The following is a 26,126-nucleotide window of genomic DNA, read 5'->3' as shown; positions in this document are numbered from 1 at the left end:
TCAGTAAAATTTTGTATATATAATTTTTTTTAAAGAAGCCTTTTATGCTCAACAAGACTGCATTTATTAGATCAAAAATACAGTAAAAACAATAATACTGTGAAATATTATTACAGTTTAAAACAACTATATTATGTCATTTATTCCTGTCATTGCAAAGCTGAATTTTCAGCGTCATTACTCCAGTCTTCAGTGTCACACAATCCTTCAGAAAACATTCTAATATGTAGATTTCATGCTCAAGAAACATTTCTGTGTATTATTGATTTTAATATTTTTGTGGAAGCCATTTGAAATATTTCGATTTAGAAATGTAGTCAACATTATAAATTACTTTACTTTTTGATCAATTTAATGCATCCTTGCTGAATTACTCAAATTAATGCTGAATTAGAGCAACTCCAACAGAGACCCACACCAGCTTCCTGTTTCAGTAAGAAATATATCATCACACAAAAGAAAAGTTTGAATGTCAAACCATTTCATGGGGTCTTTAAGAAACATCAAATCTGCCAGAACAGTTCCATATTTACACTCTTTTTCGCAAACATTAAAGATGATCTGTAAATGATATTCTGGGATACTCACGCAGGCAGGTGTTGCTGTTGAACATATGCAGGATACGCAGACAGTCCTGCCACTGATTCCCGCTGCCTTCGCAATTACACCACTGAGACACCTCTGTACTGCTGTTACTCACGTAGTTTGGTGTCATGATGGTACCTGCAGAGGGAGGGAGAGGGAAAGAGGGGATGAGAGACAGCCAAAGGAAAAGATCCCATGACAATTAGCCCAAAGCCCATCTGGGAGAATCTCCAACCAATGTAGTCTATCCACCCCCCTCCGGTTTAATTATGTTAGTGAAGTGACATTCAGCCAAGTATGGTGACCCATACTCAGAATTTGTGCTCTGCATTTAACCCATCCAAAGTGCACACACACAGAGCAGTGAACACACACACACACACTGTGAGCACACACCCAGAGCAGTGGGCAGCCTTTTATGCTGCGGCGCCCGGGGAGCAGTTGGGGGTTCGATGCCTTGCTCAAGGGCACCTAAGTCGTGGTATTGAGGGTGGAGAGAGAACTGTACATGCACTCCCCCCACCCACAATTCCTGCCGGCCCGGGACTCGAACTCACAACCTTTCGATTGGGAGTCCAACTCTCTAACCATTAGGCCACGACTTCCCTAATGTTGCCTCAGGTTGTACTGTTAATTCAATATAAGTGGCACACTGGGTTAAAGTAAACCCACTACATGAAGTTGAACCCAAACTGCTGTGACCAATCGTTCCTGATACCATTTCTCATTTCAGTGAACTCACTCCAGCAGGATGCAGAAGTGCTCGTCATTAAAAATGTAATATTATTTAAGTACAGACTGTACTGCAGTGATTTATCGATTTGTGCATTTTGTACTCTTCGTTAAGTTGTGTCCATTTTTTCAAGGTCATCTGAGGTGGTTTCTCACCGATGAGCCCAGCGTAGGCCTTGAGGCACACGGCTCCACTTTCCCGGAGACAGCCGGAGGGAGAGAGAGGAGACTGCTGACAGTTCTGCTGGAAATCAGCCAATCTTGACCTGAAAGACCAGACAAAATTGAATATGGACATAGGACGATTAGAACATAAATGTACTGTATGTCAAATTCTGAAATGCACAGAATGCATGATCAGATGCTTAAATCAGATTTTTATTGATATACACCATGTGCTTTTGTTCTGTGTAGTGTGTACATTATTTTACAAAGGTGTCGGGATGGTTTGAAAAGTGAGGGAACACATGTCATAAACCTGATCAGTGTTGTTCATGAATATTAATAAGGTGATGTAATGCTTTCCAAATAGTCATAACTGATTAACTGGGTGATATCCATATTAGGTTAAGTGTTTATTAGTTGCATGCACAGTCATTAAACTGCTGACGCAACTTGTTTTCTGTGGCTTCTGTAGGTCTTTAAAAAGCCACTAGTTTTTAAACATTTACCAACATTTAAAATTGAAAAAATAAATAAATAAATGTTTACGCTGCCCCTACAAATGTTTATTTGTTGGTGCTTCTGTGCAACAACATTACTTTAGAACTATTTTATTTTATTTTTATAGAATTTATTCACGTTTTGAATTAACTTCATAATATATATATTTATATTTTCATTTTTATGTTTGTACATTCAGTGTTCAGTTAATTTTTATTGTTTTGTAACATTTGTTATGTGCTTCAGTCATTTTTATTAATTATAGTTTTTTAACTTATATTTTAACATGGTATTTCTGTTTAATTTAATTAAAATTTTAGTTTTAGTGAATTAAGTACTTTAAACATATTTCATTTCAGTAAGTTTTTAAGTTTAAGTGTTTCATCTAATATTTAAATATATTATTTTACATTTTTTTAATGTTACTAGGTAAAGGTGCAGTAAGTGATTTCTGAGAAATCACCAAAACAAACGTTCCTACTGCTTTTCAACATAGGCACCTCCCCCATCATTACTGGACACGCCCCTTACTGATGACTGGCTACAAGTGTGCTTTGGTGCTCAATCATATCATTTCTCGCTTATTGCACCTTTAACAACAACACACAAAAAAGTGCTTTTTTTTTTTATTAAATTATGAGTTACTTAGGACTTATGAATGATTAAATTTTTCAATGTCTAATGCAATTTTGTACTATTAATTTTGTAATTTTGTAAAAATTATTTAAGGACTAACTAAATGCAGAGCCGCTAATGGACAAAATGGGTGACTTAAGCAGAATTGTACTGCTGTTTGTTGTGGATAGGGGGCACAAGGAGAATCGGGGCGCATTGCCTACCCTAGACCTGACCCTCGTACCCCCCAAGGAGGAGATGATACAACCCCTCTGCAAATAGGGAGTGGCAGTATTGATTAAATGTATCCATGTTGTTCAAGATAGTCTGCATTTTCCAAACATATATATTTTTTTATAGTTGTTTAAGTACAAGATGTGTCTAATTGAATAATATGTGACCTGTTGTTCTTTCTTCCATCCAACTCAGCATGTTCTGTGCTATTAAAAATGCTTAGATAAGCTTTTTTTAGAAGAAGATAAAAGGGAAGACTTATATTGCAAGAAGAAAGGTGGAGGTGATCATGCTGTGCTGTTATCAAAGGTTAGTTTGAAAGAGGGGTAAAACATCTGTTGCGAGAGTAATATGTCACAAATGTGTTCTTTCAAACTGTTCAAACTAAAATTCATGTACATGTCTTAGCTGAAAACATATTACAGTTTTCTATACCTTTCTATTTGATTATATATTATAAATTAAATGCTTTCCTGTAATGGCAAAGCTCAATTTTCAGCATCTTCACTATTACATTATCATGAAATATATATATATATATATATATATATATATATATATATATATATATATATATATATATACATATATATATATATATATACACACATACACACACACACACACACACACACACACACACACACACACACACACACACACTCACTCACCTGCACAGGTTGTCTTTGAGGCAGTAACTCTCCAGATTGAGGCAGTTGGGCTGTTCGTCTCGCTCCTCATAGGAACAGGAGGGCACAATGGTTTTTCTCCTTCTCTCCCCACACAGAGTATCCGAACAGGGACAAAATAAGACACCGAAGCTGTACTCCTCTGGAACACGCTCCAGGAACCTCCGCAGGGCCCGGTGACATTTGTGCCGGTTACAGTGGTTTGTGCCAGGTATGATCTTAGTGCATGCTAACGCATACTCCGAGCGCAGAGAACCGCACTTCTCGTACAACCCACAGTCCTGAGCTGCTTTCAAACACTGGTTCTGATCCGTCAGAGGAAGGGAGGACACTGAAAAAGACCAAAAGACACTTTTAATTAAGGGTCAGATTTACTAAACAGGCAAATTAGCGTGAGAGCGCAATTCCAAAAAAGCACTAATGGGATTGAAAATTTTCACGGGTTATTTACTGACAATGCTCAAATTAAAGAACACAGACGCAGCCAGATAATTTCCATAATGACCAACACAATCTACCAAGAGCAGCGCAAATTAGCATCTGCTTTAAGACATGTTTTTTTGGAGCATTAAATGATGGCGCAAATACCAATAATCTGATGAGCGCAAATGTTTAGAAAAAAGCATTGCATGATTCATATTAATAATCTCCTCATAAATTTTGCATCTGAAAGGGAAACTCCTACAAATGCATATTCAATAATATTCAATAAGGTCAGCCGCAAAAATAACTGTGTCCACGCCTTTTCAGCGCTAATTCTTCACTGTGCGTCTTTAGTAAATCCTGACAGCACTATTTTAACACCAAAACATGGTTTGCGCTGGTGCAAGCTGTTAAATCTGGCCCTAAGTGTCCAAATGCTTTTAGGCCTGTATAAAGCAGTGTTATGCTTTTTACATTTCACACACACACTGTAAAAAAATATTTGTGGAAGTTGTAAATAAAATATAGATTACTAGGGCATGTTTTGCAAGAAAATAATATTTTATTCTGTCTACTTCAGCATTTTACAATTAAAGGACTAGTTCCCCCAAAAACAAATTCCCCCTCAAGCCATGATAGCCATCCAAGAGTTTCTTCATTGGAACAGATTTAGATAAATGTACCAGTAAATCACTTCAGAATGAGAGACAAACAGGTGATAAAAACATCACAGTAATCCACAAGTAATCCAAAAGTAATCCACACACCTCTAGTTCAACATTTAATGTCTTTTGAAGCGAACAAATCCACCATAAGGTGTTTTAACTTTAAACCATTGTTTCTGGCTAAAATATTATCCATAATAACGTGTTTTATTTGTACATATTTCTCTCCTGATTCCGATGAGACAACTTTTTCACTAGAGAAAGCCATATCATGGTTTGTGCAAAAAACTTCTTGATGGATCTGTTTATTACAAAAAAACAGCTTTTCACTTCACAAGCTGTTAATTGATGGATTGGAGTGTGGATTTCTTATGGATTATTGTGTTGGTTTTTTTCAGCTGTTTGGACTCTCATTCTGATGGCACCCATTCACTGCAGAACATCCATTGGTGAGCAAGTGATGTTATGATACATTTCTCAAAATCTGATCTGAAGAAGAAATAAACATGTTGGATAACCTGAGGGTGAGTACATTTTCAGCAAATATTCATTTTTGGATGAACTAATCCTTTAATTCAGTGTGTTACTTGCCATTTCTTAGTAATTATTTCTGAAAGTTACTAGTATTTTCTGAGTGAAAATCCTACACCATTTTTTTTTTCAGTGTAGAAATACAACTGCAAGACAAGGAAAACATATTAAGCACAAACATACAAACATACAGCAATACACTAGCTTACATCATCACAGTGCATTCAGCTGTGGAGGAAAACACATATTTGGCTGTATCACTAATATGGCTGCAGTACCTGAAACTATTGAGGCTAGTTTTGATGTTTCGCTATTTCTCAAAAGTTCCAGTTCAAAGTCTTCATATGGGGATGTCTCAATGTCATCATAACCTGCAATACAAACACACACATAACTGTAAGACACCAGTTTGTTTAAGACTAATGTTATTAAGCTCACCAAACTGCACCATTACCCTATCATTATATCTAATTAACAGCAGCACACATTATCAAATTTCATATGGAATGTCTTTAATAATGATTTAAAGTCTTACAGATTTTAATAAGAGGTCAGTGTTTGTGATAAAGTATATGCATTGGTTGAAATGTCAGTCCAGATTGAGGGGTCTGGATCAAGACACAAGTTAAAATAGTGTCCAGTCTATTTGTATCACACAGCCCTGTGGACACTGCATGCCAAGATGAGTGAGTATGAAACCACACACACACACACACACACACACACACACACACACACACACACACACACAAGCCAGTATTGTATATATTCTTTTGGTGGGATTTTCTACTGTATTTAAAATAAGATAATATATGAAAATGTAAAGTATTAAAGGGTACATTGGATGCCCATTTTCCACAAGCTGATATGATTCGTTAGTGTATTCTTTATTCTACACATTTTTTAATTGTTTGTATTACATTTTTAAATAGTACTTTTTATTTGTATTTTCTTTCATTTTTATTCATTTAAAGGGTTAGGGTTAGGGTTAGGTTTGTTATTTAACCCCTATTTTTTATTATTTTATTTAGATATTCTTTTAATTTTAATGCAATTTATATTTATTATTTTATTTATTTAGTTTTTTTATTTATTCTTTATTCTTAAATGGTTTGAAAATGTATTTTTTCTTTTATTTATTTTTTATTATTTTATTTCTATCCTTTTATCTATTTTATTTATGTATTTTATTAGTTTTTATTTTTAAATTAAACTTTTGTTTATTCCTTCCTTCCTTCCTTATTCTTGAATGGTGTTAAAATGTAGTTTATCTTTATCTTTTTATAACAGCTATGTTAAGCACTTTCATGAATTACCACTGTGTATGAAGTGTGCTACAGTATTAACTTGTCTTCCATCATCTATATCTAGAGATCAGAATATCATAGAGACCTAGCAACGTCCTAGAACCACCCAGAACACCTAAGTAACCTTCTGAATACCCTAGCAACAACTTTAGCAATAGATTAGCAAGTACTATAAACATTTGTCAGCAAACACCACTCATATTTTCTTTAAAATGTCTTGTTATAAATAACCTAACTCCAAAATGCATATTTTGTCATTTCACAAGCCTGTTATTTTTGTGTCATGTTGTGATATTCTTTAGGGGAAATTTTCAGAAAGTTTGATTATTAGAACCTACGCACACACAGATTCTTCAAACAAATGCAAACAGGCAGAATCCCTCCTATCCCTCATCTTGTTCGCACGCCACATTTCAATCCACAGTTACATCCCTTGCATATCCTTGCTGATGGTTTTTATTTGCAGCACACAGGAGAAGAACACTTGACATTTACAGTTGATGTGTTTTAAAAGCACTTATTTCTAAGACTGTCGATCAGGCCTGGGCCCTTCTGGCCCCTGTGGCCCCTGCGTTGCACTTAGATGCATGACGAGTTTGCTGCTGGAGAAACCTGGGATTAGTCAGCATTTACAACAGCTCTTGATGAGTCGCTGTGGGAAACCATCTTCCTGTTTCATAAGATTTAATATTAATAAGCCATATCGGGTGGGAATATGGAATCAGAATCAATTAATTTTGCAGCCGTGCTTTGACGTCATTCACCAGCATCTCCGTAATCTCTTTTGCTCATGAGCAAACACACGAGCGTTAAACTTCTGCTGTGAGACGAAACCAGACACCCTCAACGGTACGCTGCAAATTCCGGTTCCTGCATGTACGCCCGTGCCCGTCCCACCGAGCGTAATGAACAGATGAGGGAATAGTGAGATTAATCACGATAGCACTGTCAGTCAGCCAGTCGTTTGTTTATAGTGTCTGACTGGGTTTTATGCCTCTTTGCCATTTCATAAACATTACTGAGCACTCATTAAATGCTATTACTGCCTAAATCTAAATCCTCTGGTAGCTCACTCGACACTCTCATTAAAGCGTTTTGGCATGTCCTGAAAGAACATCGCAAACGGCATCCACTGAGATCTATGAGTTCACTGTTTATTACCGATAGAACAAAGGCAATCATTTTGAAATATATTTAACTGAATTCTTTATTATGAATTTTCTCTGGAGTTACCTACTCCCTCTTTTACTTTCTTATTCACTTTCTTTAAACCTGCTCCTTTCATCATGACATTCGCTGGCTTGGGAATTGCTGGACATGAGCAGTTCAGTCAGTAAATAATCTAGGGAGTGAAACTGAAACTGAAACATGAAACATGAAACTGAAAAAAAAAACATGAAACTGAATTAGCAGTGCATATAATGCTTCTATAATATGATATATTTCTGAGTGAAACTGAATATACAGCATACACATCTATTTACACCCTTTCTTAAGTTTGGGGTAGGATTTATTTTATTTTATCTTATTTTATAATTTAATTTTATGTTATTGAATTGAATTAGTTTTTTTTTAAGAAGTCTCTGATGCTCACTAAGCCTTCTTTTATTTGATCAAAAAAAATCACAAAAACTGTGTCCGTCTTGATTTCAGGCTACAAAGCAACAAAATGTGATTTATTTTTTTAAAGAGGAGTGATTATTGTCTATACCCACTGTATACTGTTATATATAATGTCCTTTTTGGTCATTTACGTGTATTTTAATAGTAATTTTCACTGTAAATATTGGTCTAAAACTAAAAATGTTGGTCTTTTTTCACACAGTTTTTCCACAGACCCCCTTGAACTCCTATTTCTGAATCAAACAAGTCGTTTAATGAAAAAAAAATAGGTTTGGACTAAATGAGAATGGATCAGGTGGTTGTAGAGGAGAGGTTAAAATATAAGAGGGCTTACTGTTAACAACAGTCACCATATGAAAAGTAAAAACTCTCACTTATTCCTCTTACCCTGTGGGAAACGGATGGTCCAGTAAACGCTCAGGCACTGTTGTTCCATACGAGACCCTCGCTGACACTTGCATTCTTGCAGGCTCTGATAGTGCATGAGTTTGTTTTGCGCATCAATGCAGGCCTGCCGTCCCTCCAGACTGAGTGGAGCCACCGCCTCTTCATCCACACAGTACTCCAGGTGCCGGAACTGTTGCTTACACGCCGGGGTCTTTATACATTTCTGTACAGCCTCTATGCAGTCCACAGTCCCGGGGAACACCGGCACCACAGAGGGAACAGCCCCTGGAGGATAGTGAGTAAAGTCAATTTTAAAATCATTTATTAACAATGTGTTTTACCAGTGAGCTAATTCCTATTTAAATTCCCAATCAGTTCCTGAATTCAAATTGAATTGGAGGTACATTCGAAATTAGGATGCAGAATTCATTAGAATATAAGGAAGAATTTAAATAGATTGAAATTCAAAGAAATTTCAATGTAATTTTTAGCCAGAAAAAAATTCAGATGTTTGTCTTGAATGTTGGATTGACAAATCTCTTGAAGTTAATAGGCCAAAAGTCTTGAAGTTAATAGGCCAGATAAGCCGCGCTTCCAGCGCAGGAACTTTACCCAGGAACTAGGGACTTTGGCCTGGTACTCGGTGTGTTTCCCCCAGAGGAACCAGGAACTAAATAAAGTTCCGGGTAAAAAAATGCCCCTCAGAAAGTCCCTGCTGGCTAGGTTTGGAACTTTTGGGGGTGGGACTTGGGCTCTGAACAAGCTGATGGGTTGAGTTCACGCAGCATTTGGATTGGTTGACTCTACGCAGCATTATATTTCAACCACCATTTTTAAAAGTCAGCTGGAACTGGAAACTATGACAAAGAAATTATGATTGTCCATCACTTAGTATGATGTTATTGTTGTTCAACATTAGCGCCCCTTCCTTGACTGGGAGAAGCAGTCGCGCAAAGTCCTACTTCACCAGACTATTTGCCTAATCTTCATGGTACTTTAGGCCGCGATGGAAACACAGACAGCAACAGGTCTGGTAAAAAAGTTCCTGAGACAAATTTTTCCAGTTCATTTAGATGGAAAAGCTGCTATATTGGCCAAAGTATTTAAAAAGAGAATGCACACAAAAAGTGCAGGGAATATGTAGAACTTTGTGAGTTTTCTGCTGAATTCTGATTCCATGTGTACCTGGTTATATTACACAATACAGTCTGTGGATTTTCATCTGTTTCACTATAATATATAATCGTTATAATATCTGCATTCTAGATGCATTGAAAACATTTTGACAGTGACCGTGTAAAAACGAAGATCAAAGTCCCTTAACTTGCACTCAAGGGCAGAATTAATTTAAAAGGGACCTCTTCTCTGAAAGGAATTTCCCGTCTTGCTATTGCAGGAGGACAGATAACTTAAACGAGCAGAAAATCTTCATTCACCAACTTCATACATCAAGAGTTTCAAACCGAGTCCTTGACAACAGACACTTTGTGCTTCGTGTCCATTCTCAAGCTCAATCCTAACAGACGCCATCAACTCCAAAGACCCTCGCTGTCAGCCAGGTCTCAGGGTGACCTGCGGGGAAACTGTGACAGGGCTGTGTAATTTCATGGCTACGTTTGCTGTTTTTCATTAAATAGCGACAGAAAAAAGCCTTGCACTCCTACAGAAGCATGAGACATGTGTTCTTGTATTTCTCCCCCCATGACCCCCAACTCCCTTTTTGTCTGTTTTTCTTCGCAGTGGCAGGGGCAGTAATTGCGCGAGGCCTCATTTTAAAACATGTGGTGATTGAGAACCCACAGCTGTGGCCGTTGGTCATGGCTTAGGACTCCTCTACCACAAAATGGCACCTCCTTCCACAGCTCACAGAGTGATGATCCATCCGTGAAAGACCATCTACTGCGGCGGCCGAAGTTAAACAGACAAGTAAACACACTTTGATCTCGCACATATTTGACAAACAGTTCAATATTGAGATGATATGTGCTATTTAAAGACAGGTGTTTGATCTGCCAATGTTTTCATTTTTCCTCTTAAAGGTAAAGCGTGTCATCGCTGCGCCTCTAGTGGCACCAAACAGAATTGCATAATTTATGTCTGCTATCAAACAGGTTTCCCATCTGCCCTCAGATAGCCCCGCTCTAAATTTAGAGTCAGTGCTGATGTATTGGATACTTGTTTGATAGCTCAGCAGCACCAAAGTTTTACACTTTTCCGTCAACCACTGAAAATCTTGACACTGCATATTAACTTTAGATACAATAAACTATTTTGACATAATGAAAATGACATTGCAAGTTCCCAGTGACTAATACGAAAAGCAATTTCAATTAGTTTGTTTATTTATTTAAGCTACTACCTAAAGTAAGTGTAGTTTAAATGTTACATTTAGATGTATTATTATTAATTTATTTATTCATATTTATTTGAATGGATGAATCATACATTTTAATTAATAAATAACTAAATTAACTAAAACTAAATAAATTTAATTAACTAAGTTAACTAAAACTTAAACTAGTTAGCTAAAATTAAAACCGTAAAAAACACATTTGGCACTTGAAATAAACAACTGAATCAACATAAAATATAAAAACAAAATCAGCTAGCAATATACCTAATTTTCATTTAGTTAAACTTTTAAACTAAAATTTTTCAATCAAAAAAAGTTTGTCTATATATATATAATATAGACACTAAAAAATTACTAATAAAAATTACAAAAACACAAAGTTACTTCCAAATTGAAAAAGGATAATGGAAAATAAAAAAACTAATTCAAAATATAAAAACCTATAATAATATCTCAATTATACTAAAATAACACTAATTCATATTTATGTTAATATTTATTAATGTATTAATATTTTATAAATTTTAGCTGTATACATAAATACATAAATATGAATATGAATATATTATTAGGCCTGTTTTATTTTAGTGGATAATTATAATAAAATGTAATACAGAATTTTAGGAGTCCACAGTCAGGACAGCACCAGCTGTTGGCATAACCCACAGAACACAATGGAATAGAACAGGTTTTCAAGATATGTTTTTAAAAGTTCATGACATTCAATGCTGAAAAACAGCATAATGACATAATACAACAACGTATGCAAAAGCCCCTTAAGTCTATATCAGACACAATAACAAAGTGTTAGACTTGCGTTCAATGATATGGATATATAACAAAGAATATACTGACTTTCTGTCTATTCACTGCTTTACTCATCAGCCACAATATGTCTTTTCTGAGCAAATACATGTAATAACTGTGATTAATTCATTATAATTAACAATGCAATTAATTCAACTAATTCATAATTATTTTGATTTAAAACTGCATTGTATAATTGTAAATTATATTGTATGGACTAACAGTCCAAATGATATGAAATTAAAATAATAAATAAAACTGTGCCTTCCCTTTTCAGAGAACAGATAATGATTCAGAGAACGACGAGTACACAGCAGTTAAAAAGTGAGTGACGGAGTGAGAAAGAAACAGAAAGAAAGTAAACAGAATGACAGACAGCAGACGCCTCACACAATAGGAAACCATCTCAGTATGGAGGCTGATGGCAATCAAACACATGCTGGCCGGGTATTACAAAATATTTGTGTGTGCATGCACTAAAATCACATTTAGCAAGTGACAGTCACACACACCTTGAGGCTTTAAGTCTCATGCACATACTGAGAGAGAACGACAGACACAGTTTCTGCAGTGAAGTTCAGCTGTACATGCGAGTGAAAGAAATAGAGAGGTGAGTGAAATAGAGAAAGACAGTGAAAGTGCGTACTGTAAATCTAAGTATCCTTCTGTGACCGTATTTATGGCAGGCGACAGCAAACCGGCTCCAGCTGTCAATATTTGCGGGTCTAACGTGATTAACTAATCAATGCGTACAGTGGTCTGAACCTCTGTGGTAAACCGAGCTCCACTATATCAAGATACACATCAAGAAAATGTCTCTTCGGTCGATCTACACAAAACTGAAGAATCCATCAGCTAAATTACAGCATGCTGCATCTCAGGGCCTAAACCAACAATTTAGACAAATTACTCAACAAAACCATACACAAACAAACCATCCATTTAAATCAGTGAATGACTGTTTTTCAGCAAGGATGACAAATGTCAAGGAACCAAAAAGAAGCCATTAACACTTTATTTAAGTATCTTTCTGACAGTAAATAGGCTCATATTTGCTGTATAGACTTCTAGACCACACTGTTATTTGCTGCATTAAGGATTTTGTCAAATGTGGGTCAAAGCACCACATCTATTCACTATTGGTGACACGTCACATCAAAGCATGGCGGCGATATTAAAAGAACCGGGTCGGATGGGCCGTCTGATTGACAGTGAGGAGAAGCGGAAGACAATCCGAAAGCCCTGGGAGGAAGGAGTTCACTGCAGGGACGTGATGCTGAGACAGTCCTCGTCGTTAAATCACAGCGCTCAGTGCCTTTAATGAAAATTGGCTTCAACATCATCATAAAAGCCTTGTGCAAGTGGAGCTCACGCACACACATGCTCTTTCTGATTCTGTCGCTTGGCTTGAATCTTCCTGTCGAGGCGAGAGAGTCCAACACCATCTGCTGTCACCGTGTTTGCCTTTCCAAATCCTGGTTATCAACAAAACACACACACGACCCTGAAAACACCCTAAACATCCCCTCATATGTGAAGAATACGTGCCCGGAGGGAAAGATTACCTTTTTGTTAACTAATCCCATGTGGTTTATTGAACCTGTGTTCTTATGATTCCTCTTTGATTTGTTAAAAATGGTCGTGTAGTTAGGCTGTCCCTAGGTATGTCCTTTGCTGGGATGCATCTGAGTCCATTATGGCATATTTTTCTCCATGCAATTAGTATATGCGCTGACAAAGCCTGGTTCACCTGTGTGTATTAAAGCATCCCAAAACATTTCTTAAGTTGTGCAGTTGTGCAAAAGCAAAAATGAGGAAGAAACTATTCAACTACAGTACAAAACTGATTTTCATACTCAGTATTTTTTTATTGTTTTACAGTACAAATATCTAAAGATATGTTTATTTGAGAAGCAAACTTGCTTAAGGTACTAGGTCTGAAAAAACATGATACTTTTATACTTCAAACTAAAAAATATATATTTGCCACTGGTCATCTGTGCTGATAACCTCATTTGGTGCTCCCAGTAAAATGACCAACCTTTTAAAAATTGCATGAAAATCTCTCATTTTGTTCACCAAATCTTGGATTTTATCTTTTTGTCAACTTGTTTTCTTTCAATTAGCACAGGATTTGTATTTATTTTTGGAACTGATTGGTTGTAGGCCTCATTGATTTGAGCTTAAGCACAGCAGTTTTTGAATAAAAAATATACATGTATATGTATATATATATATGTATATATGTATATGTATATATATGTATATGTATATATATATATATATATATATATATATATATATATATATATATATATATATATATATATATATATATATATATATATATACAGTATATATATTGTGGATAATTTTAGCAGTGTTCATTCAAAAACTGAGGTGCATGAGCACAGATCAATGAGCCCTATGATCAATCAGGTCTAACAAAATGCAAAATGTCCTAATTGAAAATACAAGTTTGAATCCAATATTTGGTAGGAATATTGCATAATGACAGACTACCAGATAATTTGTTAAAGGGCAGTGATTTTTGATCAAGAAACACCACAACTACAAAAAAAAAGTAAAAACCATTATCAAGTTTTAGGGGATTTTTTTTATACCCATGTCATGTGTGAACAATGTCTGTACATTTTAGTCCAATGTGATAACATCTAGCACAAGAGAAAGAAAATATCTGTCACTGGCAAATTAGTTGAAGCTGCCAAAGTCCAGAGTGGGGACACATACCTTTTCTCAAACACACCTGGGCACACGGCTGGCACGTATTTGCACATGCGCACCTGCCCATAGGCTGTCAATCTTCGACTTGGTATGTTTGTACACGTCTTTCCACCTCAGGTCGTCTCTTAAAAACGTATTCAAGCATGCAAATCTCTATGCAAATATACTGTGGAAATAAAAATCTTTTTGCCACTTGATATCCGTCAGGGCGTCCCTTTGCGTTTCGTGCGGCTGATATACGATCGACCCCCGGGGATACACACAGCACGAGTAGCACATCAAATCTGCAATCATTAACACAGCTAATAAATAAACCTGTCGATCAGCATGCACATAACAGCGTGTTCTTGTGGCACCAGGGTGTGACAAACACCACTCATGATGATGAATACCACTTGGGCTACAGTGCACTCTCACACTTGCAATATTGCACCCTGTTGTCCCAGGTGGGGAAAGAAAGCCAGATCCCTCAAATGTTGGTTGCTGTGCTGCAGGAACACCATGGAGCTGCACTTTACAAGCCTAATCTCTCTCTGGTTATATGTGTGTGTGTTTCTGCCATCACATAATTAGGATAATATTGACTGTGACAGATGTCTCATAACATAGTTATTTGTTGACAGAATTATATTTTTAGACCTGGCCTGCGTGGATTATGCTGTTTTTATTCAAAGGTGTGAAGAAAATAAACACAGGGCTGTAAAGTACATCTAATTGGCTGAAAATCTCAGTGTTTTGTTGGACTATTAAAAGTACTGTATATGAATGACAGAATTATCTATTGTTCAAAGCATGAAGATGATCTCCGACTCAGATGAGGCTAGACTGAAAGAGGGTTTCTTAAAAGTATTTTTCTTGTTTGTAAACATCTAACAGTAAGTGATATTAATAGTTAAGCTTGTTTAAGCTCTTTATGTTGGTTTTACAACATAAAGGGTTCTGCTATTGTTGCAAGCTGCATATAAAGATTATATGGTGCTATTTTGGGATATTCTTAAGAGTGTACAGTGTTTGTTAAACATAATAAGCAAGTACAGCACCCTTTCTATTGTTTCAGCACAAGCACATGGCACAGCGGTCACCCTAAAACACACCTGTGCAATAAGTTTCCATGCAATTGCAATTGAATCACTGCTCTTCTGGCTTTTACAAAATGTTCTCAATCCAAAGGTATGCACTATATGTGACATATACAATATAATGCATGCACAATGTGTATAATACATTCAATACACAGCATATTGTGTGCAACCGATTTTTTTTTAAGATGAACTCTCTATGATATCTCTAATGTTTGTTCTTCTCACATGGTCTATTTGTCCGTAATATATATGGTGTATTGCGTAAATCTTGTAATAATGTAGACTTTTTGTATCTTTCTATATGTATTATGTTACAATCTATGCTGTATATGGTGTCTGGCTGTTAACGTAACCCAGTTTCCCCACACGGGATCAATAAATTATCTATCTATCTATCTATCTATCTATCTATCTATCTATCTATCTATCTATCTATCTATCTATCTATCTATCTATCTATTTACATTCACCAACAAAGAGCCATTCATTAAAAAAAAATCTATCTGCCAATCTGTCTTATCTCTCTTCACTTAGAAAATGTAAAATACCATGGTTTTACTATAGTAACAGTCGTATTTAGTCTGTCTTCATAACCAAAGAGTCATTCATAAAAAAACGTATCTATCTATCTACAGTATCTATCTATCTATTATACTGTACATTTAAGTATAATTAATCACAATAGTTATACTAGCAAATTGCCTTTGCAGGTAGCTCTACAGCTCTACATATTGTGCACGCTGTTCATTAACTTATGTAAATGTGCAGTTTAAATACTTATGTATTTATGTAAATAAATATATTGCATGAATACTGTCATGTAAAGTGTGACCCTAATGTGTCAGAATAAGTCATGGAGGCTGTTTCTAAGAGCCTTACCCTTAATGACGAACAGATTTAGAAGTATTCCCAGAAGGATCATGTCGACTGCTGCTGGATGCGCTCGGCTGAACGGTGATGCTGCTGGGGAATCTCGGGGATGCGCGTCTGGAACCCCCGGATCTGTCCGACTCAATCCGAGCCACTACATCCATACAAGAGGACCACCGTCCGACTGATGGAAATCTCCAAAACGACGTGTCCGAAAATCAATTCCAACTACAAACTTGTGCGATATCAGTAGCTTTCTAATATGTAAGAGGTTTCCGAAGAGCAGAGCAATAATTTCATACAACAAACAAGGGAGAAATTACAAACTGCCAAATGCAGCAAATGTCCGTTATACTCACGATCGGAGTCTTCTAAAATAATAATCCTCGATTCAAACGCGTATCACCATGATAGAAGTGTAACCGAAGGCGCGCGTCAGATGTGCCAGAGTGCGCATTAGTGCGCATCAGTTTAATATATGTGAGCGCGACCCCAGATGCTTGATTCCTGCTGTCCCACAGCACAATGTGCTCAATCCAGTGCTCAAACTCAGCGGCGAATTTTACATGCATCTGCCTGCCTGTGATTGGCTCGGGCTTTCTCAGGCGCATCCATGCAAAATCCCTGACCAGCCTTCTGGAGAGCTGGGTCGGTGCTCCCATAGGCTAGAGAAATTCAGCCTGCTCTGCAAGTATCTAAGTTTGCAAGTGATTCTTCCAGCAATAGTGAAATTGTACGGCGATTAAAAAGTGAGGTATGGTCAGACAAAAGACTGTGCACTCTAAAAATAATTGTTGGGAAAAAAGGTCCTTTTTTATGAATGGTAGTTTTTAAATCATTCTAACACCTAAGTCATGGTATTGACAGCCTGAGACTCGAACCCACAACCCTAGGGTTAGGAGTCAAACTCTCTAACCACTAGGCCACAACTTCCACAAGTTTTCTTGGAAGGAGGAAGGAGACTGATTGGTTATGAATGTTTTTATCATTCATCAGCTGGAATAAATCATTCTAAAAGTGAATCCAACTTTATGGTTAGGCTACTCTGTGCTGTTATCATTTTGTTATGGACTCATTCTTTTAAGTTTTAAACTATATCTTTATCATAACCCTTGGTTTTAGCAGGCATTAGGAGAATATTTCAAGAAAATGTTGTTATTAATCTCCATTGCCAGTTCATTCCTGTTCAATCTGACGCATATAAACTAATGTATTTGGGTTCATTTAATTATATGAATAAATACTGATTAAACCCAGCTAATCTGGATTTAGTATTTAAGATCACACACAAAACAATATTTAACAGTGCTGCCGCTGCAATAACAGGGAAGAGGTGAGACTTCATTGAGAGAGTTCACAGGGTATTCTATTTCAGTTTGTTTACAAAACTCCATATCTGAGAAATCCCAAATGAACTGTCCAGAACGTGTATACAATGAACACAACACTGTTAGAACTTTAGATTCTAAAGTTTATTGGCAGGACAACACAGAGATATACCAAGGCTGTATTTTTGTTCCAATTTCAGGATTTGCGAATGAAATTTTAATGAGAATTTGATTTTGTCCAAGTGGACTGATTTGGTCCAACAACTGGGTCTATAATCAGGAGGCTTATGTAGATACACATTCGGCTGATTACCACAGTGCAACAGCCAGCACGGTCATCTCTCTGGGTGTGTGTGTGTGTGTGCCTGAGTGGTTTGCTGAGCGGACAATCATGGCCATTTAACTAATCAGAGTAAACGCCATACAGAGCCATTGTCCTGATGATGTCACAGCTCTGGAAGTCACTTTGAGTGCTTCCATCTGGTTGGTCTTTTTTCAGCAGCCGGAGAACCACACTTCACTTTTTCTTTTGTCCTCTCTCATTTGTAGGCAATCTGGCCACTCTTTTTGTCCTCTTTTCAAATGCAAGATGCTGGTTTTATCACCCTTTTTCAAAGATCAGATGTAACTAGATTTTTACACTTGAGTGGTGCTTGCCCGTGCAAAACTCACCACAGTGTTGCAGTGTTGGCGAAGCCTCTTTAAAACTGTAGCTTGTCAAGTTATAACCTTATAACAATTGCCATTCAATCAAAATGTATCTTGTAGGTAGAAAAAGTTGTTACCTGCACTAAAAAAATTATCTATATCCATTATATATAGAATTTATAATTTAATTAGAGACATACTCTTTCTGTGGTCTTAAATGAACAATCGCAATTAGGGTTACAATATGCCTATCAAATTTTAATTGGTATATTAAATCAAATATGCATTCCAATTTATATAACGGAGTGGAAAATTTAGTACATAAAAGGAGTCGAAGTGGTCATTTTGTTCATTTGCCATTGAATGACCCAATTCATTAGAATGATTTTAACTTTCCAACTCTACATAATTGGTAGCCTGGTTAAAACCAGACCCTTTTCAGTTGAAACTGAGTTAGGGTCTGGCAAGCCTATTAGACGTCTCGTTTCTAAAGGGGCGTCACCGACGGACCTCGTTCAAATGCCTCTGGGCGCAATTGGATAGACCTAAAACCAATCAGAGCGATGAAGGAGATGACGTATCCAGTCGGTAAGACAGCGATAACATCTTTTTTAGATATGAAGGCTTCAAGTGTTGTTCTTTGCTCGGGTTTTAACGCAAAGTTAAAGTTTAAATCACTTAAAACAGACGCGATAGCAGTTTCGAACGAATGTTCCTCTGCAGCATCCATCTTTGTAATGTACAAAATCTGCTTTACCGTCGCTGTGCTGTCGTCATCGTGTAAACCCCGCCTCAACGTTTCTGATTGGTGCCGCGACTCTTTGCCAGACTATTCTGTAGAGAGAATTTAAATTCGCCGGAAGTAGTCTGGGTTTTCCCAGGCTACATAATTGGGAGAAGACGAACCAAGTCATTAGAATGAACCAAACTTCCAACACAGCATATGATAGGAAAACATTTAGAAATGAATCAGACTTTCCATCTCCACAAATGAAGGAGATGATCATTTAGGACGAACTAATCCATTAGAATGAACCAGACTTTGCAGAACAGCATATGAGATAGAACCGTTTATTTATTTATTTAATAAAATGATTCGGACTTTGCATATGAAGGAGAGGACCATTTAGGACGAACCGACTCATTAATGAATTGGACTTTCCACATATGAGAGAGGACCATTCACGACGAACCGATTCACTTGCAAAAACATCTCAGTTACGTATGTAACCTTGGTTCCCTGAATAGGGAACGAGATGCTGCGGTGACGTCACCACGTATGGGAACACCTTCGGTGTGACGAATGTCTGAAGCCCTATACCATCCCGCCAATCTTATTGGCCAAATAGCGCGTGGCACCGCCCAGCATGCGTAAGCATATATATACCTGGTGCCGCGCGCCATTTACCTCAGATTTCATGACGAAGAAGAAAGCTATCAAGGTACGGCACGGCCAGAACCGCAGCATCTCGTTCCCTATTCAGGGAACCAAGGTTACATACGTAACCGAGATGTTCCCTTTCATAGGTCACTTCGATGCTGCGGTGACGTCACCACGTATGGGAACGCTATACCATCACGCCTGACGTACCTGATAGCTTGGATCCAAGGAAGCATCTGGTCAAGCGGAGAGAACCCGGGAGCCAGAAGCCATCCTCACATCCAGACTGTAAGACCTGATAAAAGTGCTCGGTGAGGACCAGCCTGCCGCAGCACAGATATCATCCATAGAAGATCCACTGAGAAAGGCTTGAGAAGAAGCCACTGCTCTCGTGGAATGACCTTTTACTCCTAAGGGCGAAGCGAGCCCGCGCGCCTCATAGGCCAAGGAAATAGCCTGCACCAGCCAATGGGACATGCGCTGTTTCGTAACTGCATGGCCTTATTCTTATGTCCAAAACAGACAAACAGCTGGTCAGACTCACGCCATGGGGCAGTACGATCCACATAAATCTTTAACGCTCTCACAGGGCAAAGACTTAGATCCCCAGACTCCGCCGCAGCAGGAGAAAAAGCCTCCAGGACCACCTGCTGAAAGCGAAAGGGATAGATGCGACCTAGGGACATAATTAGGCCTTGGTCGCAACAACACTTCCACAGAGTCTGTGCTATAAAAGTCAGGATTTATCCGGAACAATTCCAAGGGCTCAAACAGATGCCCTGATAAACCATGCAACACAATGGAAAAACCCATGAAGGGACCCGCACGGGGCGGAAAGGCCTCAGCCGTCGCGCACCCTGTATGAAGGAGAAACAGTGGATGACGGCCCACTGAGGCACCATTTATATATTCGTGGTAAGCTGAATGGCTGCCACGTAAACCTTAGGGTAGCTGGTGTCACTCCATCCAAAAAACGTTCCTGAAGGAACTCCAGTACTGACGCCACTGGGCAGTAAACTGGATCCATATTATGAGTTTCACACCAGGCCGTAAACAGTCTCCACTTGAAAGCATATAAGCGTCTCGTAGAAGCTGCTCTAGAATTCAGTATAGTCTCGGTAGTTTCAGCAGAAAGACCGGGACATATGAACTCACTCTGCTCAGAGGCCACGCCCGCAGATTCCATAGATCTGGCCTCGGGTGCCAAATCAGTCCCTGTGCTTGTGATAATAAATCCTGTCTGAGGGGAATCTCCCATGGAGAGCCCGCTAACAGATTGATCAGATCCACAAACCACGGCTGTGTGTGTGCCACCGCGGAGCCACCAGCAGCAGCTGTTCCACCCTGTCCACCCGTATTCTGCGTAATATCGCCGAAATCAGACAGATTGGGGGAAAACGCATACAAACTGGTCCTGGGCCAGTTGTGGGCTAATGCATCCAAGCCCAGGGGTGCTGGAGGGCATAGAGAGAACCAAAGCGGGTAATGCGCAGTCGTGTTTGACACAAACAATTCCACTTCGCTTCCCCGAAAATCTGCCATAGGAGACTCACCGATTGGGGGTGCAATCCCCACTCCGCTTGCTCCAGAGTCTGCCTGGATAGCAAATTCGCTCCAAAGTCCAACGTCCGGGGACATGAACAGCTCGGATCGATAGAATTTAGTTCTGAAAACAAAGAACATGTTTCGCCAGCCTGCACAGGGGGCGAGAGAATAATCCTCTCTGATGATTCAGGTATGACACAACCGCTGTGTTGTCTGATCTGAGCAGCACATGACGGCCGATCAGCAGATTCGAGAAATACTGGAGAGCCAGAAAAACAGCCAGTAATTTCAACCCGTTTATGTGCAAACTCCCTTGACAAACAGCTCCCCAGTCGGTCAAAGACGCATCCGTCGTGACAGTCTCTCGGGAAGCGCAAATCCCCAGCCGGACTCCGGTCAGGAGAATTCAGTCAGGAGAATTCGGTTGACATACATATTTTTAAGCGACATCACACATATTGCCGTGTCACCGGAATCGTCCGATGCGGAGACAACGGGGTGAAACATTCCATACGTAAGCCCAGGCTGTTAAATGATTCAGCACAAGATCCCCATGAGAGTGTGCTTGAGTCTGCGATTGCGCTAAACACCAGCTAATCGCCTAAAATAGTTCAAACACGAACGCCCTGGTGCCGCAACGGGGCCAGAGATCCATCCATGCATTTTGAGAAATACTGATACGCTTTGCTCTCTAAAGCGAATCTGAGGAACTTCCTGAGTGCAAGATTCAGATGGTGTAAACCCAGAATGGGTCGTAATCCGTCAGTGGTTTTTTTTTTTTTTTTTTTTTTACCACAAAATGACGGCTGTAAAAAACCCCGCCTCCATCTGAGAGGGGTGTACTTCCTCTATAGCCCCTTTGCTCAGCAGAGTTGACATCTCCTGTCGCAGCACCGCTATTTCCATCGGCTTCGCCACCGTGGAAAGAATTCTGCGGAAAGGAGGCGGGCCTTATTGAAACTGAATGGTGTATCCATGACAAATCGTGCGTAACACCCATAGAGAAATGTCGGGCAAGCGTTCACACACGGCCGAGACCATACTAGCGCTCTCAAAATTTCCGCTTCCTGCAACACTGTCATACATGTTAAAATATCCGGGCACGAAAAGCTCGTGGCGTTCGTGCACAGGGGAAGTGTATGTATAAGAGCCGTTGCGTCTCGTTGTGTATAATCCTGAAACGTGTCCATGGCAGGAATTAGGCCAACAGATTGAACATCGGGCTTTGCCGCTAGCGAAAAACGGCGGCTGTGCGAGCCGTCATAAATGGGTCGTCTGTGCAGGACCCTTGAATCGCCCCTCGAATTCTGAAAGCTGGATTGCGCAGAGTGTCTGAGGGAACGTTTGGCATTACAGCTCAATCCAATGCTGCTCGAAGCACCGTTTGCTGCGAGGCAAACAATGTAGAATGTGGGGACTGCAGTGAGAGGGTTAGATGTGCATAGCAATCCAACAGCACTCTCTGTTGGAGGGCACAGTCCCTGGCAAGCATTAAGGAAAACGCATGCGTCAAACTCGCTGCGTTTCATTGTGTATAATCCTGAAGCGTATCCACGGCAGGATTTAATCCAACAAGATAAACATTGGGCCACGCTGCTAGCGAGAACGAGGCAGCTGTGCGAGCCGTCATACACTGGCCATCTTTGCCAGCCTCCGCGCCGTCCCTCAAACTCTGAAGGCTGGATTGTGCAGAGTGTCTGAGGGGGCGCGCGAATGATAGCTCCGTTCAATGACGCTCGAGGTGCCTTTGCTGCGAGACAGTCAATGTTAGAGAACATGAAGGAAACGCATGCATCAAACTCGCTGCGTTTCGTTGTGTATAATCCTGAAGCGTATCCACGGCAGGATTTAATCCAACAAGATGAACATCGGGCCACGCCACTAGCGAGAACGCAGCGGCTGTGTGAACCGTCATACACTGGCCATCTTTGCCAGCCTCCGCGACGTCCCTCAAACTCTGAAGACTGGATTGTGCAGAGTGTCTGAGGGGGCGCGCGAATGATAGCTCAGTTAAATGACGCTCGAGGAGCCTTTGCTGCGAGACAGTCAAATGTTAGAGTGTGGAAACTGCAGTGAGAGGCTTAGATGTGCATTAGCAGTCCAACAGCGCTCTCTGGAGGCGGGCACAGTCCTAAGCAAACATGAAGGAAAAACGCATGCGTCACATTCGCTGCGTTTCGTTGTGTATAATCCTGAAGCGTATCCACGGCAGGATTTAATCCAACAAGATAAACATCGGGCCACGCCGCTAGCGAGAACGCGGCGGCTGTGTGAACCGTCATACGCTGGCCATCTTTGCCAGCCTCCGCGCCGTCCCTCAAACTCTGAAGACTGGATTGTGCAGAGTGTCTGAGGGGGCGCGCGAATGATAGCTCAGTTAAATGACGCTCGAGGAGCCTTTGCTGCGAGACAGTCAAATGTTAGAGTGTGGAAACTGCAGTGAGAGGCTTAGATGTGCATTAGCAGTCCAACAGCGCTCTCTGGAGGCGGGCACAGTCCTAAGCAAACATGAAGGAAAAACGCATGCGTCACATTCGCTGCGTTTCGTTGTGTATAATCCTGAAGCGTATCCACGGCAGGATTTATCCAACAAGATAAACATCGGGCCACGCGCTAGCGAGAACGCGGCGGCTGTGTGAACCGTCATATGCTGGCCATCTTTGCCAGCCTCCGCGCCGTCCCTCAAACTCTGAAGACTGGATTGTGCAGAGTGTCTGAGGGGGCGCGCGAATGATAGCTCAGTTCAATGACGCTCGAGGTGCCCTTGCTGCGAGACAGTCAAAGTTAGAGTATGGGGACTGCAGTGAGAGGGTAGATGTGCATTAGCAGTCTAACAGCGCTCTCAGTGAAGGGCATAGTCCCTGGCATATTAACATGAAGAAAAGCGTGTGCGTCAAACTCGCTGCGTTTCGTTGTATATAATCCTGAAGCGTATCCACGGCAGGATTCAATCCAACAAGATAACATCGGGCCAAGCCGCTAGCGAAAACGCGGCGGCTGTGTGAGCCGTAATCCACCATTTGAAGAGCAAAACTGTTGATTAACGCGCTCGAGTGGGGGGGAGCGAGCACATGGAACTCCAGTGCATCACTGTATTCATATTCAAGCCGCACATATCGCCCCTAACCAACACCTCGTGCGGGGCCTCGGCGACCGCAGAAGCGAAACGGCGTTAGTGCACAGGGGAAGTGTATGCATATTTTACTGTAGCCATAGGCTATCAAGGAGAGAACCTGTAGAGAGGCTGCAAAGAAACCTCTCATAAGTGCCTCCTCGTGATAACCCATCATACGGCTCCTACCTTTCGTTGACTCATCGCGTCCGCGGAGAGGAGTATACTGCTCGTAGATGATCGCTGAGAACGCGAGATAATAGGGCACAGAAGATTTGCTTCGTACTGAAGGAATGAAATCTGAGGTAAATGGCGCGCGGCACCAGGTATATATATGCTTACGCATGCTGGGCGGTGCCACGCGCTATTTGGCCAATAAGATTGGCGGGATGGTATAGGGCTTCAGACATTCGTCACACCGAAGGTGTTCCCATACGTGGTGACGTCACCGCAGCATCGAAGTGACCTATGAAAGGGAATCGGACATTCTAATGCTACATGGGAGATTGGGTCATTTAGGACCAGTCGATTCACTTGAAAGAATCGTACTTTCCAACACTATGAGGACCATATAGGTGACTTTTTTTAACTTCTCTTAACAGACAACATCAATAAAGCATTGGTCGCGCTATACGCTGCAAATCATTCGCTACTGGAAAAACTATATTAGGACAATAATGAATTTGTCAAACTACTGATCAATAAACATTGCTACTTTTAATTAGCCACGCCTGGGCATTGCTGAGGTTAGGCTACAAAGGTTTTTTGTTTTTTTTTGCGTGAATGCTAGTGCTTTGCTTTACTGGTGCGTGTCAGAAGAGCGTGTCAAAAGTTCTTCAATGCATTGTCCACTTTATCCATTTTACTAAATATAGCTTACATTTATGTTTTACCTCGCCTCAGTTCCACACTGTTTTACACTTTTCCTTCTTGAACTTTCTTCCCTCGATCAACACAAAGATCTTTCCATTCGTCTGCCCTTTCTCATTATCTCTTTTTCCTCCTCTCCACTCATCCCTCGCTCAGCTCATCATTGCTTTACGATAGCTGTGACCTTTTCAGTGGCACTCCACTATCAGACTCTTATCTCACTGCCAGTGTAGCCGAGCGGTCATTTATGAGGTCACTTCACAGAAGTGGACATTAGCGATAATGTACTTCCAGTGACTCAGGTGTCACACACTAAAGCGAAGGCAAGCGCGCGCACGCTCCCACTTTTGCACGGCATATAATCATCCAGCTCTGTGTACATGACAAGAGATGTGGACTTCGTAACAAATTAAAATTTCCGTAGGTGGAAGGAATATTTTGCTTGATGAGAGAAGAGGGGGGGAAAAGACAATGTATTTTTTTCAGAGTATTACAAACGCGCATGCACGCACACACAATTTCTAGATCCCACTCGGTTTGTAGCTTGTTAGTTCCACTTGAAATGGCAAATGACAAACAATCAGAGGCAGTGAAGCAGTGTCTTACCAGCTCACAGAACCAGCCAAAACAAAACAAACAAGGCAATTACTGCAATTCACACTACACCAGTTCTCCATGTAAAACACACACACGCACACACAGATCAACACAAAGGCATTTGCAATTATAAACATTATTATTATTATTAGTATTATTATTATTAAACAATATTATTATATAGACATTATTATCGCTCGCAATCTATTTTTGACATAAAATAGCTACACATGATAAGCGCGCGCACGCGAAGCTCGAGCAGCGGGGATGTAGTCTGCTATATTAAAACGACTAAATCCACTGAATAAAATATTTCCTCATCTCCAAGGTTATG

At 39.8% G+C, this 26,126-nt stretch overlaps 1 protein-coding gene across 2 annotated transcripts in view; it reads right to left on the bottom strand.

Moving 5' to 3' along the window:
- LOC132113888 (GDNF family receptor alpha-4-like) overlaps window positions 1-26,126 on the bottom strand; it is a 39,145-nt gene that overhangs the window by 5,569 nt on the left and 7,450 nt on the right. Inside the window, exons 1-7 of one of the 2 annotated variants that reach the window (XM_059521927.1) lie at window positions 16,671-16,855; window positions 16,321-16,506; window positions 8,455-8,739; window positions 5,416-5,508; window positions 3,501-3,849; window positions 1,474-1,583; window positions 589-723 (exon numbers count right to left, since the gene is read on the bottom strand). In XM_059521927.1, coding sequence (XP_059377910.1) covers window positions 589-723; window positions 1,474-1,583; window positions 3,501-3,849; window positions 5,416-5,508; window positions 8,455-8,739; window positions 16,321-16,363 — 1,015 coding nt within the window. In that variant the 5' untranslated portion in view covers window positions 16,364-16,506; window positions 16,671-16,855. Of the gene's footprint in view, window positions 1-588; window positions 724-1,473; window positions 1,584-3,500; window positions 3,850-5,415; window positions 5,509-8,454; window positions 8,740-16,320; window positions 16,507-16,670; window positions 16,856-26,126 lie in introns of those variants that run through there. The other variant, XM_059521929.1, reaches the window with a different exon arrangement.

Source organism: Carassius carassius, chromosome 33 (genome assembly GCF_963082965.1).
Source record: "Carassius carassius chromosome 33, fCarCar2.1, whole genome shotgun sequence".
NCBI classification, from domain to species: domain Eukaryota; kingdom Metazoa; phylum Chordata; class Actinopteri; order Cypriniformes; family Cyprinidae; genus Carassius; species Carassius carassius.
Note: the sequence above shows the minus strand (reverse complement) of the source record. Positions and strands in the feature narration are given on the sequence as shown.